Source organism: Herpailurus yagouaroundi, unplaced genomic scaffold, assembly GCF_014898765.1.
Source record: "Herpailurus yagouaroundi ecotype Mexico unplaced genomic scaffold, PumYag 215, whole genome shotgun sequence".
NCBI lineage: Eukaryota > Metazoa > Chordata > Mammalia > Carnivora > Felidae > Herpailurus > Herpailurus yagouaroundi.
In genome coordinates this window covers 1,760,951-1,775,544 of record NW_024412446.1, presented here as the reverse complement: position 1 = coordinate 1,775,544, position 14,594 = coordinate 1,760,951, and the positions used below count along the sequence as shown (strand labels likewise).

The 14,594-nt window shown below is 38.5% G+C and overlaps 1 protein-coding gene across 4 annotated transcripts in view; it reads left to right on the top strand.

The window, feature by feature from the left end:
* The window catches only part of AP2B1 (adaptor related protein complex 2 subunit beta 1), a 127,717-nt gene that overhangs the window by 16,631 nt on the left and 96,492 nt on the right, over nt 1-14,594 (top strand). For all 4 annotated transcript variants that reach the window (XM_040455189.1, XM_040455190.1, XM_040455188.1 and 1 more), the window contains 2 exons: nt 1,689-1,824; nt 3,698-3,943. In XM_040455189.1, coding sequence (XP_040311123.1) covers nt 1,689-1,824; nt 3,698-3,943 — 382 coding nt within the window. The remainder of the gene's footprint in view (nt 1-1,688; nt 1,825-3,697; nt 3,944-14,594) is intronic.

Genomic DNA, 14,594 nt, shown 5'->3' with positions numbered 1-14,594 from the left:
GTTTTACAGTACTTTGATAAAGCTTTAAGGGGAAGTTTAATTGCTAATCTCATAAAATTATAGTTCACCTATATTTTAAAAATACAACTTAGGGACGCCTGGGTGGCGCAGTCGGTTGAGCGTCCGACTTCAGCCAGGTCACGATCTCGCGGTCCGTGAGTTCGAGCCCCGCATCGGGCTCTGGGCTGATGGCTCAGAGCCTGGAGCCTGTTTCCGATTCTGTGTCTCCCTCTCTCTCTGCCCCTCGCCCGTTCATGCTCTGTCTCTCTCTGTCCCAAAAATAAATAAACGTTGAAAAAAAAATTAAAAAAAAAAATACAGCTTATACGTTAAAATCCAATAAGCTCACCTTCTAAACTAATGATGCCACTTTCCTTTGGCTTTACAGGAAAGTAGTAAATCATGAAATGACTTGAACTTGGAAAAAGTGTAAACTCCTTTTATATTTGAGGAGACTCGTTTTCATTGTCTGAATACGTAATATTAAGAATAAAGAAATAGGGGCACCTGAGTCGCTCAGTTGGTTAAGTGTCTGATTCTTGATTTGGGGTTAAGGTCATGATCTCAACAGTTCGTGGGATCGAGCCTCTTGTCGGGTTCTGCACTGACAACATGGAGCCCGCTTGGGATTTTCTCTCTCCCTCTCTCTGTGCCCCTTCCCCACTTGCACGTGCTCGCTTGCTCTTTCTCTCAAATAAAATAAAAAAAAAAAAAAAAAAGAAAGAATAAATTCCACTAGAAGGGAATCAGGACGTCTTAGAAAAATGACTGATTTTAATTGTAAGATTAGAAATGAACCAAGTGATCCTGGATGGAACATCATGTCCTACCAGAAAGCAAGGAAACTGGTGAAAATACAAGGTCACATCCCAGGAACTCAGAAGCGAACTGAGTAAGTTCTCACTGGCCAAGGATAGAAGAATATGAACATTTAAAAAGTATAGCAACCATAGTGCATTGAACCTACAATGAATTGATATGTAGAATTACTGTTAATTTGTATATGTGATAGAGACTGTTTTTTTAAAAGCAACATTCCAGGGGTGCCTGGGTGGCTCAGTTGGTTAAGTGTCTGACTTCGGCTCAGGTCATGATCTCAACAGTTTGTGAGTTCAAGCCCCGTGTCGGGCTCTGTGCTGACAGCTCAGAGCCTGGAGCCTGCTTCGGATTCTGTGTCTCCCTCTCTCTGCCCCCTGCCCTGCTCACACTCTGTCTCTCAAAAAGGGAGTAAACGTTAAAAAAAAAAAAAAAATTAAAAGCAACATTTCTAAAAGATATGTCCTAAAATATTAAATGTGAAATTATATGATGTCTAGGATTTGGTTAAAAATAATCCAGAGCAACTAGATGGGATAGGGACAGGGAGGGAAGGAGAATGGATCAAGGACATGTATTAATACTTGTTTATAGCTGGGTGATGGATATATTGGGTTCATTATACTGCTGTTTCTATTTGTTAGGAATTTTTGTAATGAAAAGTTTCTTAAAAACTCTATTTTTAGAGACTTTCTTGAGACCCAGGGTTACAGTTTCTTTAGAAATTCATCTCAGTGAGATAATTATTATTACCGTGGGGACATTTGTCCTTGCATCAGATCACTTTGTAAAATAAGGCCATTTCTTCAGGTTCTATCCATTGGCTTGACACCAACATCTTTTCATTTTTCTTTTCTCTTTTCTCCTCTCAGCTCTCTCTTTCCAGATGTAGTGAACTGTATGCAAACCGACAATCTGGAATTAAAGAAGCTTGTGTACCTTTATTTGATGAACTACGCCAAGAGTCAGCCAGACATGGCCATCATGGCTGTCAACAGCTTTGTGAAGGTAACATTCCCCCAGGGACTCAAGACCAGTCTCTTCTGTCTCAAGTAACCTTTTCAGAAGTGTTTCTTGATATAGTTAATGTCTGCATTGCAAATAAGCAACCTCTGTTCCAAAAGAGGGCCTCTGGAGAAGTACTGGCACTGACTAGGAATGTTCATGTTTTTAAGCCTTCTTTATGCCAGCATTTGTCATCCAATTCAGACCATATGGAGAGCTTTCAGTTAGCTGGTCTTGGTGTCCTTGCCAGATGGAAGAAGAAAAGCAGGTGAAGAAGCCTTAATGTTTTACCTACCCAGGCTGACAAAGCTTAGGTATATCATTGCAGTTTCAGTAACCTGGGCTTTATCTAGTTTCCCTTTGTAAAAATTATGCTTATGAGTTAGAAGTAGTAGAAACCACAGGAGCTACTACCTCTGTTTTGTCTTAATAGGTCTTAACACTGGATTAATTTTTTTATTATGGAAACTTTGAAACATAATGAAGTAGAGGAAATCGTATTATAAATTCCTACCCATCTTGTAGTTGCAGTAGTTAATAACCCATGACCAGTCGTGTTTTATTTATTCTCCCATACATGCTTTCCTGACTCCTCCTCATTCTCCTACTAGATAATTTTAACGTAAATCCCAAACATGATAAAGATGAAAAATAATTTCATCCTTAACATTTGTCAGAATAAGATCTCTTTTTTAAACATAACTACAATTTTCACATCTTAAAAAATTGACCATTAAGAAATTTCTTATTATTGAACATGCAGTCATAGTTTTCCTATCATTAGATTTGATGGACATAATGAGGCTGTACCTATTAAAAAATACATATTTTAATATTTTATATATATATATGGTTTTTTGCTGTTTTTTCCCCTTTGTTGGGAATTTAGTCTGCATTAAAAAAAAGACAGTATTTCTAAAATTAGCTTTTATTAAACTGTTCTGAAAAATAAACTATATGCTTTCTTTCTTATGGAATTTTTGTTCTTTACCTGTGTTTAGCTACATTGTACAAAATCAGAGAACATAACATTCTTTCTGTCTGGTGGTTCATAGGTGGACTACATCATTGGAAAGATAATTTAGTTTACTTGTTTTGTACTTTGGTGTATACAAGGTTTAGAATGTTTAAAGAAAATTTTTAGCATAGTGCAATTTAAGGAGTATTCTATTTGTACTGTATTTGGAAGCATTTGCTAATAAAGGAGAATGTAGGAGTGCCTGGCTGGCTCAGTTGGTAGAATATGCAACTCTTGAACTTGGGTCCATGAGTTCGAGCCCCATGTTGGGTGTAGAGTTCACTTAAAAATAAATAAGTAAATAAATCCCTCATTTGGGGAAAGAAAAAAAAAAAGGAGAATGTATGTTAATTGAGATCTTGGAGGGCTCTCTCTGCTGCTTAACTCCAGGAACTTGGGGCAGGCCCAAACCAGTTTCTCTCTCCTTTGCTTTCTTGGCTGTAGGCCCCAGAAAGTCCCAACCTCTTTTCTCTCTACTTGATATTTGCAGACTGGCTCTGGAGTGGAACACATCTTTTCAATTCCTCATTTTTTTCCTGTTGTTAAGGGAGGTCCACTAATAGCCATGGGGATGGTATTACCAGCTCACTAAGGTGCTGCCCTTCTGGGCATTTCTTCACTGTGTTTATGAAACAATTAAATGATTTTCTAAGCTAAACTCTTAAATAGGCAACTAAGATTTGTACTTAGGAAACAATAGCATGGGATGATTTATGTTCTGATATAGAATGTAACTGGAAGCTTACATTAAGGAAATATTTTTTTGTGGTTTGTATAAACTAGACTATTTACTTTTAGTTACCATGTACACCTACAGTTGTCAATGATTTTTTTTTTTTTTTTTTTTCCTTTTTAAAGGACTGTGAAGATCCTAATCCTCTCATTCGGGCCTTGGCAGTCAGGACCATGGGGTGCATCCGGGTGGACAAGATTACAGAATATCTGTGTGAGCCCCTCCGAAAGTGTTTGAAGGATGAAGATCCCTATGTTCGGAAAACAGCAGCAGTCTGTGTGGCAAAACTCCATGATATCAATGCCCAAATGGTAGAGGATCAGGGATTTCTGGATTCTCTGCGGGATCTCATAGCAGATTCAAATCCAATGGTAACAAACTTCTGCTTTTATAGAGAGAATAGTGCTTAAAATGGGTCCCTTTTAAAAAAGCATGTTTAAAACAAATCTTATGTTTGGGACATTGAAACCTAGGTTAGCTGTGGGAAGTATGAATTCTGTGTGTCCCTCAGATTATCTGTCTCACACTGTAGGTGTTTCTGAGGTGAAAACCAACTACTAAAATACTAGGGTCTTAAAGCAAACCTTTGCATCATACCTATCCCTGTATTTGCTCAGCAACCGGTTCTTTCGTCATTTTTTTAAGAGGATTTTACCTTAAATTGATAGCAGTTTTTTGAAGATGATTTCTTCAGATGTTTGTTGTCTTTTCTAGCAGTGTGGCAATAGAAACAAAGTTATATTTATTGCTTAGTGATTTTTATGCATTCTTCTACAGGAAAATTCTAGGACAAGATTCTCTTTTGACAACTAACGTTTTAAACATTTGGTAGCTAGGAGGGCCTGGGTGGCTCAGTCGGTTGAGCGTCAGACTCTTGGTTTCAGCTCAGGTCATGATCTCACAGGTTGGTGAGCTCGAGCCCCACATCAGACTCTGTGCTGATGGTGCAGAGCCTGCTTGGGATTCTTTCTCTCCCTCTCTATCTGCCCCTCCCACGCTTATGCTTGTGTGTGCATGCGTGTTCTCTCTCTCTCTCTCTCTCTCTCTCTCTCTCTCTCTCTCTCTATATAAAAAAAAAAAAAAAAAAAAAAAAAAATAAATAAATAAATAAAAATAAAAAAAAAAAAAAAACCAAACTTTAAACATTTAGGAGCTGGAAAACAACTTAACACCTTAAAGTTTGGAGTACTTTTATTTCTCATATTAACATTTTTAACTTTGTCCATATAATGAAGGGGAGAAAGTCCCAAGTGGTATGTTGACTCTGCTGGTAACTGGAGCTCATTTGAATTCAATGATTGGTCAAAGTATCATTGCTGAGAAGATGAAGGAATATGGCCACCTTTTCTCCCCTTTTTGCCTAATACAATATTTACTTAGAGGTGAATAATTGTGAGTTAATCAAATGAGTAACCTTTGAATACTTTTCTTGTTGTTGAACTTTCTGGAATTTGCCTTGAAATAGACATTGCCTCTCACTTGCAAATTACCCACTCAAATCTCTGCTTTGATATTTCATTTGGTTCATCTTATTCTTTGAATAGCCTTGGCTTCTGTTTATTCTCCTTCAAGTTTAGTATCAAGGTCAAAGGATGAAGCAAGCCCCACTTTTTTTTTAAGGTACTATGGTACTTACTATCATCAGGGATCTTTTTAGCCACCTTCTAGGTACAGAAGTGGGTGCGGATATGGATGTGCTTAAACTATGACTTCTGATAGGATGTCACCATCAGTAAGAAGATTTAGCCTTTCCTTTTTTCCACCTCAAGTAAGATCATGTGACTTCTCCCCCGCTTTTTTTTATTCCATACAGGAAGAAATTTATAGGGGCCTCTGGGTGCCTCAGTTGGTTGAGCGTCCAGCTCTTGATTTTGGCTCAGGTCATGTGATATCACGGTTCGTGGGTTTGAGCCCCATGTTAGGCCCTGCGCTGACAGTTCAGAGCCTGCTTGGGATTCTCTCTGCCCCTGTCCTGCATGTGTGCTGTCTCTCTCTCAAATAAGTTTAAAAAAAAAAGGAAGAAAGAAATTTACAAGGCATTAGTATCTATGTTATAGACTGTGTAGTTGGTCCTAAGTTGTATTTTAGTGTTGTTTCTGAGTCACTGTTACTCTGAACAGCTGTACTGGAAATTTTCTACCTGAGGACAAATGAGAAGATGAAAAGTATTTGGCTTCCATGCTCCCAATTTCAGGCATCCAGATGAATAGGGTATTGTGCACTCATGGAAACTTGTTAAATAGTGGGACTAGGAATGTGGAGTGGAGTGAGGTGAAAATGAATTCTAACTTATTTAGGAAATTCCATTTTGGGGAGAAAAAGGCATTTTTACACTAATGTAAATTCTTCAAAGTAGAACCTACAAAATTAGATGATTAGGGATAGGCAGTAACTGATGGTTTAGTAAAGGTTTGCTTTTTCTTTTTTCTGCTCTTTTCTTTTTTTTGTACCCAAGCACTTAGAACTTAAAACTTTATCCAGATCAGTTGAGAGGGTGGAATGATTCTGGAACAAACCTAATTTAACTTATTTTAAGTTTTCATTATGGAGGAAGGGCTGGTTTTGGCCAGATCCTACTCTCAAGTAACATGTATGCCATTTATTTATTTATTTATTTATACTTTATATTATGGGAATTTTCAAACATATTCAAAATTAAAGTGACTAAATGAAAATGAGATAAGTGAAATGAATCCATTTACCATCATCAGATTCGGTAATTATCAGCATGTGCTAGGCTTGTTTTACCTGTTTTCCCCCATGCCATACCTACCTGTATAAGTAATATAAACAGGCATCACATCAGTGGGTCTCTGTTTGAATTTAATATAACATTATATTAAACTATAATAATCTTAATAAAATTTCCTAATCTGTTTTTACTACAGCTTATCAGGAGGTGATTTCAGGGGATTTTCACAAGTTACCTTTGAGGAAACTTTTAGAGAAAATTTAAGGTCACCTGGTAGATTTTGAGAAACTTTCAGGAGCCACTTTTGTTTACTGTGTCTTTATTGCCGATTTTCCTAGAGCAGGTGTCAGCATTAATTATCATTGGACCTATCGCTCTCTAAATAGAAAATCTTTTTGATTCTCATCACATTTCTCAGTAGCAGAACTTTTCCCTTGATATTGTTCAATGGAGTGCTAGCAAGGCTCACAGGGTGCAAAATTTAAAATGGTACTCACATTCAGGTGTCAGCTCCATACCTGCAGAAGCCTGAAAGTGGAGTGTCTCCTTAAGCTTGTGCCTTACTTGCCTTACTCTTGTTCTGGTCTTGTTTTACATACTATTATTCAAATCATTTTTTGAGCTCTTCATGCTTGTTTTAGTGAAGAACTGAAAAGTTTGTGTTAAGATAGCCAACAGACACACATGCCTACCTTTGATCTCGAACCCATACTTTTCATCTCAATCGATGTCATGCTTTTTGCCAAAAAGTATTACAACCGGCATTTAGACCACTGATTTTCCTTTTTTATCAGCTGGGTCAAATACTGTTGATAGGAAACAGGTGAGTACATGAATGTAAGGTTTAATAGCTCAAACATCTGAGAGATTCCAAAGGATTCTGATGACCATACGTTCTTAGGAAAAGGGAAATTTAAACTTAAATGCATTCTATGCCAGATACATGCTTTTACTTAACGATTTATTGCTTCGTTCTCTTATCTTCCCGATGCAATAGAGGTTATTCCATGTTGAGATCAAGAAGTGTACACTCAGGAAATTATCCCAGAGTCCTACAGCTAGTGCTAATATAGCCAGGATTCTAACCTAGTTCTGAGTCCCAATACCCGTTATTGGTCACTGTCTTCATAGAGGTATGTCTACAATAGAATTTAAATGTGTGTATTCACACGTACACATTTAGAACTGTTTTATTGTTTCAAAATGGTTAAAATTTTGAATATATGAAGGCCTTTAATTATCTGAGACCTGTTTTACTGTGGAAATCCTCTCAAGCTCCTTACTCTGATGCTTGAGTCCTCTTCTGCTCTGGAGGGTATTTTGTTGCACTGTTTCAGAAGTTGTTCCACATGGTGGCAGCACTGCACCAGAAAATACTAGAATCTCTTGCAAAAAAAAAAAAAAAAAAAAATTAACGTTTCCAGGGGGTTCTGCTTTAGTAATTTTCTTATAGCTCACTTCAGAAGGGCATCCTAAAGGTGAAAGCTCCTGCAGAAATGACTTTGAAATCGGAGAGTAAAATGTTGATCAAGATCTGAATACTTTTGGGGTTATGTTGATTTCCAAGCTCATTCCTGGAGTAGGGTACCTTGCTGCAAGTAATAGATTTGTTTTCATTTCTTGTCTTTCTGGGGGGGAATCACACACACTTCCTTTTCCTATAGTTATCCCATTTATAACAGTTAAAGCAGACTTTCAGTGAAATACTATTTGAAAGAGAAAAGACAGACTTTGAAGTAAAAAAATTCTCTTAAATTCTAGCTCAACGTCACTGAGTTTCTTCTTTTGTTGAATGAGGGGTGCCATTGTAGAAAGGTGTTAGGAGTATTTATTGAGCTGTGGTATAAAAAGTGCGTATTCAAGGGGCACCTGGGTGGCTCAGTTGCTTAAGCGTCCAACTTCAGCTCAGGTCATGATCTCACGGTTCATGAGTTTGAACCCCGCATCAGGCTCTGTGCAGACAGCTCAGAGCCTGGAGCCTACTTCAGATTCTGTGTCTTCCTCTCTCTTTGCCCCTCCCCTGCTCACGCTCTGTCTCTCTCCCTCTCAAAAATAAACAAACATTAAAAAAAAAATTAAATAAAAAAAAGCACATATTCAAGTGCTTGGCTTATGGGAGCTCATGAGAATGATGGCTGCTGCTCCTGTAACTATGAAATAGACATTAGACAGGGTTAACGTTATTGCTACAATATTAACTTAAAAGGTCCTGGTGCCGTTGATAGCTGTACAAACTCATATAGTACAGTCTTTCCTGAGAGAATTAGAGCCAAACTTATTTTCAGATGCAGATTTTATTCATTATTTTGAAAGCAAACCTGTATTCAGAATGAGCAACCACTTTGGAGCTACAGGAGAATAGCTCCCATGACTTCTTCACAGATGTCAGAATTTTTTTATTTTATTTTATTTTATTTTGTTTTGTTTTGTTTTATTTTATTTTATTACATTTTATTACATTTTATTACATTTTATTTTATTTTTGAGAGGCAGAGAGAGACAGAGCACAAGTGGGGGAGGGGCAGAGAGAGAAGGAGACACAGAATCCGAAGCAGGCTCCAGGCTTTGAGCTGTCAGCACAGAGCCCAACATGTGGCTTGAACTCACAGATCGTGAGATCATGACCTGAGCCGAAGTCAGGTGCTCAACCGACTGAGCCACCCAGGCGCGCCCACAGATGTGAGAATTTTTAGAATTTCCACCAAATGTATATTTACAAGAAAAAAATGCACTTTTGGGTGATAGTGATTGTTTTGTAGCTTTTTTTCCGTACATTAGGATTTTCTCTCCTTTACTATGGTTTTTATTTTTTCCTCCAAGGCATTTGAGCTACTCTGACTTCAGTTAGCATGTTCATGCTAGAGTCTGCCACTCCTGAGACTCCCAACAACCCCATCGCATGGTTTCTTTTGTTTGTGAACTCGGCTCTCCTGAGTCCTGTTGGCTTAGGACTTTGCCCCTTTAATGTCTTCTAAACCTTCTCCATTCTGCTTCCATCAGTCACCATGAGAGCTGCCCTGGGAAGCCCCACTTCCCTCTGCTCTGTCCTCTCTGCCAAAGCACAAATTACTGAATAAGTAGGAAACCTATTTCTGTTTGATGAGTGTTCTGCACAAGCAGTATGTTCTCAGAATAGCCTCAGCTTGGCCCAGAATAGCCTTTAGCAAAGGTTCTGGTTAAAACTGCTAGCATCTTGGGGCACCTGGGTGGCTTGGTCAGTTAAGTGTCTGACTTTCAGTTTTGGCTCAGGTCGTGATCTCACAGTTTGGTGAGTTCGGGCCCCGTATCAGGCTCTGTGTTGACAGTGTGGAGCCTGCTTGGGATTCTCTCTTTCTCTCCCCTTCTCTGTCCTCTTCTCCTGCTCACAATGTGTCTGTCTCTCTAAATAAATAAATAAACAAACCAGTTAGCTTCTTTTAATTAGAAATTATTCTAGAAAGCTATCTTATAAAGAGGCCTTATAAAAATTTTATAAAGAGGCTTTAACTGGGTTCATTCACATATACCATGCAAGTGAAAGACAAACAGAACCCACATTCCAAGGATCGACATAGGATGAGAAGCCTCCAATGATCCAGTGCCAGCTCACAGGTCAAAAGGCAGTCACGTCTTTTTGGTGACCATCACCAGCATGTAGAAGCAGCATGGTATTATGGCAGTGGATCTCAACTGGGAGCGATTTTGCTCCCCAGGGTACGTTTGGCAATATCTAGGGCACTTTTCATTGTCACGGCTAACCGGAGGGATGTTGCTAGTATCGAGTGGGTAGAGTCCAGGGCTACTTCAGACATCCTGCAGTGTACAGGACAGCCCCCTAGAGCAACCAGTTATTCATCCCCAAATGTCAGTAGTGCTAAGTTTGCAAAAATTTGGATTATAGAAGTAATAGAAATAGCATATAACCACGTAGGGCCAGAGTGGCTGCTGTTTTGAGTCCTGGTGTGGCTGCTTAATAAAAATGTTGCCTTTAGCAAGTTGTTTAAAATGAGCTTCAGTTTCCTTGTCTTTAAAAAGGTAATAATGCTTATTTTACCCAATTATTTTGAATATGAAGGAATAATTTAAAAATTTAAATAATGCCTGGGGCACCAGGGTGGCTCATCGGCTCAGGTCTTGATCTCAAGTTTCGTGAGTTCGAGCCCCACATTAGGCTCTCTGCTGTCAGTGCAGAGCCCACTTGGGATCCTCTGTCTCCCTGTCTCTGCCCCTCCCCCACTTGTGCACACTCTCGTACTCTCACTCTCTCATTCTCTCCCAAAAATGAACAGTAGGGGCGCCTAGGTGGCTCAGTCAGTTAAGCATCGGACTGCAGTTCAGGTCAGGATCTCACAGTTTGGTTCCTGAGTTTGAGCCTTGTGTCGGGCTCTGTGCTGACAGCTCAGAGCCTAGAGCCTGCTTCAGATTCTGTGTCTCCCTCTCTCTCTGCCCCTTGCCTACTCATGCGTGTGCGCGCTCTCTCTCTCTCTCTCTCTCTCTCTCTCTTTCAAAAATAAACATTAAAGTTTTATTTAAAAAAACATCACAAAATTTTAAATAATGCCTGATATATAGCAAATATTTAATGAAACTGTAGCTATTGAGGAACAGACCTAACATTGCATACTTTCTGATTATTATAATTTCTATTTAGGCCTTAGAAAGTTGTGGTTTGTTGTCAGTCAGTCTGAGATGGTACGTATTGAAAAACTCAAGTCTCTAGATCACTTTGTAAATTTGAGGATTTTTATCAGAATATAAATGATGCCCTTGTGGGCTATGTTGTCTTTCAAAGATCAGTCTAGAGCACATAGAAAAACTTCATGACTTCACTTAATTTAGTATTTTCTATGATTTCTGTTATCCCTAAATGTATATTAATAAGTAGAGTTTTAAAGTACAATTTCATACGTAAGTAAAATGAGAAATACATAATGTTCTTCGTGCTAAAAGTCCATAAAGGAGTTCCAGAGCTGGTAGAATTTTAGGTGCATGTGAGAGTGCCTGTAGGTGGTAGGCACTTAATAAGAGTAATGTGGGAGGTAATATGTTCAGTCTGTCTGGGTTCCCCATGTGAGTAATGTTATATTTGGTACCAAAAGAGGAGCGATTTCTGCAGGAATGGAGTAAGTAGAATCATTAGAGGCTGCTTTGATATAAGGCTGATTGCCCAGCTCTTGAATCTCCCACTGGTTGATCTGAGTGTTGTTCTGTCTCTGCTTATAGAGGAAGTAAATGATTTTTGTTTCCTGTGTAATAAACTCTGGAAATCTTTCTGTGATTCTCACTTCTTTTTAAATCAGTTTTCTATCAGTTGTTACTAACTTATAGGTTATTTTTTTATTCTTTTTACATTTTTTTAAGTTTATTTATTTTGAGGGAGGGAGAGAGAAACCCAAGCAGGCTCCATGCAGAGCCTGATCTCACAACTGTGAGATCATAACCTGAGCCCAAATCACGAGTAGGACCTTTAACCAACTGAGCCATTCAAGTACCCCTGAGTTGTTGTTGTTGTTGTTGTTGTTGTTCTTCTTCTTCTTCCTTTTTTTTTTTAATAAGCTCATTTAGGGGGGATAATTTTAGAATAACAGAAAAGTTGCAAAGATAGTACAGAAAGTTCTCATATACTCTTCAGTCACTTTCACTTAATGTTAACACCTTACATAACCATGGCACATTTGTCAAAACTAAGAAATTAGCATTGGTACGTTATTATTAACTAAAGTACAGATTTTATTTGAATTTCACCTGTTTCAACACAAATGTCCTTTTGCTATTCTAGGATTCAATCCAAAATACTAAATTGTATTTAATCACTTCTTTTTATAAAGAGTTGACTCACTCTGTATGAAAGTGTCTCAAAAACAGAAAAGTGCTTTGTAATTATGAAATGGTATCTTTTCCTCTCCCCAGTACTGGATAGCATAGTGGTTAAGACTCAGACTCTTGAGCCAGACAGACTTGGGTTTGTATGCTGGTTCTATCATTTCTTGGCTCCCTGGACTTCTTTCCATCCTCATCTACATAGTAGAGGTGATAAATAAAATTTTTCTCGTAGGGTTGTTGTGAACATTAAGGAGAGAGAGCTTGCAGAGCCCTTAATCCTGAACCTGGCAGAGAGAGCCCTCCATAATATAACTGCCATTTATGGTCCATATTGTATAGTCACTGTGCTGCTGGAGATTAATAAGTTTAAAGGGGTTGATTTTTCAATTGCACATTTATTCTTAAAAGATTTAGTTCTTTTGTATATGTTATTTATTTAAAAGCAGACATTGTTTTTAGGGTAATTCTGGGGGCAGCTTACCCACAAACGAAGCTAGGTCTGTTTACAGTGTTACTTACTACACCATTGCAGAATTACTTTTAAAAGTTAATTTTTCCAGGAAATCCCTTTAAAGCAGTTCATCAGCAACTTCTTGAAAAGTGGATCTGTTGTACATAGTAATACTGAAAGATCACAGCTCATTCTTTTCTCAGTGTTCCCTTCAGGATGATCTCAAGGCTTTTAATGTGGCAGGGGGTTACTTTGTTCTCATAGGGAGATAACTGGTATGGTCATACATTTTTGGTTTGTGTTGCAGCTTGCTCTAGTGTAATTTCAGGGTCTGTGGGCCCACTAACCCTGATTGTTAGGAGTGCCTTTTGTCTATTTGTAGATACCTATTTGTGATGTGAGAATATTTGCATTTTGTCAGACCATATCTTAAGCCACTTTAAGTAATGAATTCTATTGAGTCTTATTTGTGAATCTTAATTGTTACCATGTATACAGACTTCCTTGTCATCATGAGCTGTGTTGACTCAACCAGGCAGACGTGTTGACTCAAGTTCCTTATTCATGGGAAGATGAAGGGGGAAAAGTGGCACATTTTAGGATGTAATACAGTTGGCATATTATCTGTTGGCATTCTGGACAGTGTGTTGGGTAAAAGTATGAGCTCTAAGTTTTACTTATGTGGTGCCACATAGTCATTGTGTCCTTAAGGAGATGATCAGGACTGAAACATGCTTGGAAGAAATACAGGTTGCCTTGTGCTTTCACATGTCAGTTGAAGCAGCTCTATAAAGGAGAAAGCAAGATTATGTATATTTCAGCATAATAGATTTTGGTCAGTTATTATGCTTTCACTTGATTTCAGTCTTTAGGGGCACCAACCAAAAGGGTTGTAAATTGAACAGGAAAACTGAAGTATAAACCTGGATAGAGAGTATGTGACCTTGAAGGTCGTTGCTGGAAATGGAAGTCCTCTAAATAGTACTTGAGTTAATAGGGAGAAGTCACGGTACTGGAAAGTGATGTCTTTCTTGGGCTCTGAGGCTATGGAAATGAAAGTGCAGGATGAAAGTCATTCAAAGGGACAGGGACATGTGTGAGAGATTTCTCATAAAGGAGCTTCTGTCTGTGACACTCCAGTCCCACAGGAGATCTGGATTTCCCTTCTAGATTTCTTTTTTTACAGGATCATTTTTATTTTAACCCTACCTGCAGCTCTAGCTTGTTCCTTTAAAAAAAAAAAAAATGAGGGGCGCCTGGGTGGCGCAGTCGGTTAAGCGTCCGACTTCAGCCAGGTCACGATCTCGCGGTCCGTGAGTTCGAGCCCCGCATCGGGCTCTGGGCTGATGGCTCAGAGCCTGGAGCCTGTTTCCGATTCTGTGTCTCCCTCTCTCTCTGCCCCTCCCCCGTTCATGCTCTGTCTCTCTCTGTCCCAAAAATAAATAAACGTTGAAAAAAAAAATTTAAAAAAAAAAATGAGGTCAAATTTATGTCCTTATAATTGATGCATGTCAGATAGGGGTAGCTTATAAATCAGATTTTATAGCTGGATAGTAAATCCTGCCTCTTTAAGTGCTGTCAGGATATGATTATCTCTGAAATATATGAAGTAGAAGAATACATTTTTCTCCTTGTATAAATCTCCTTGTATGAAGGCATGTCACCTTTGCCTGGACATAATGCTTTGATTATATTATCCTCCCCCACCTCTGATGTTTCTTTCCATTTCTCCCAGCTGAAGTTCACAGCTCCTGGAAATTCTGCAAATGCTGAACGCCAAGTGATTATTACTCAGAAACTGGAAGCAGACACAAACCTTGAGTTCATATTCGAGCTCTATCCCTTGCTAGCTGTGTCAACTAAACAAGTCACTAATTTCTCTAAATTGATTTATAAATTCATTTTTAAAGCCTGTTTCCTTATCTGTAATAGGTGGATTTTGATAGCTACTACCTCAGAGTTGCTGTGAGGATTAATGGCACATAGTAAGTGCTCAAAACATTTCAGTAGTTACTGTCTTTTTTTCTCTTTGCGCAGCCTTCTCTATTAGGTATGGTATAAAGTAAGTTAAAACACA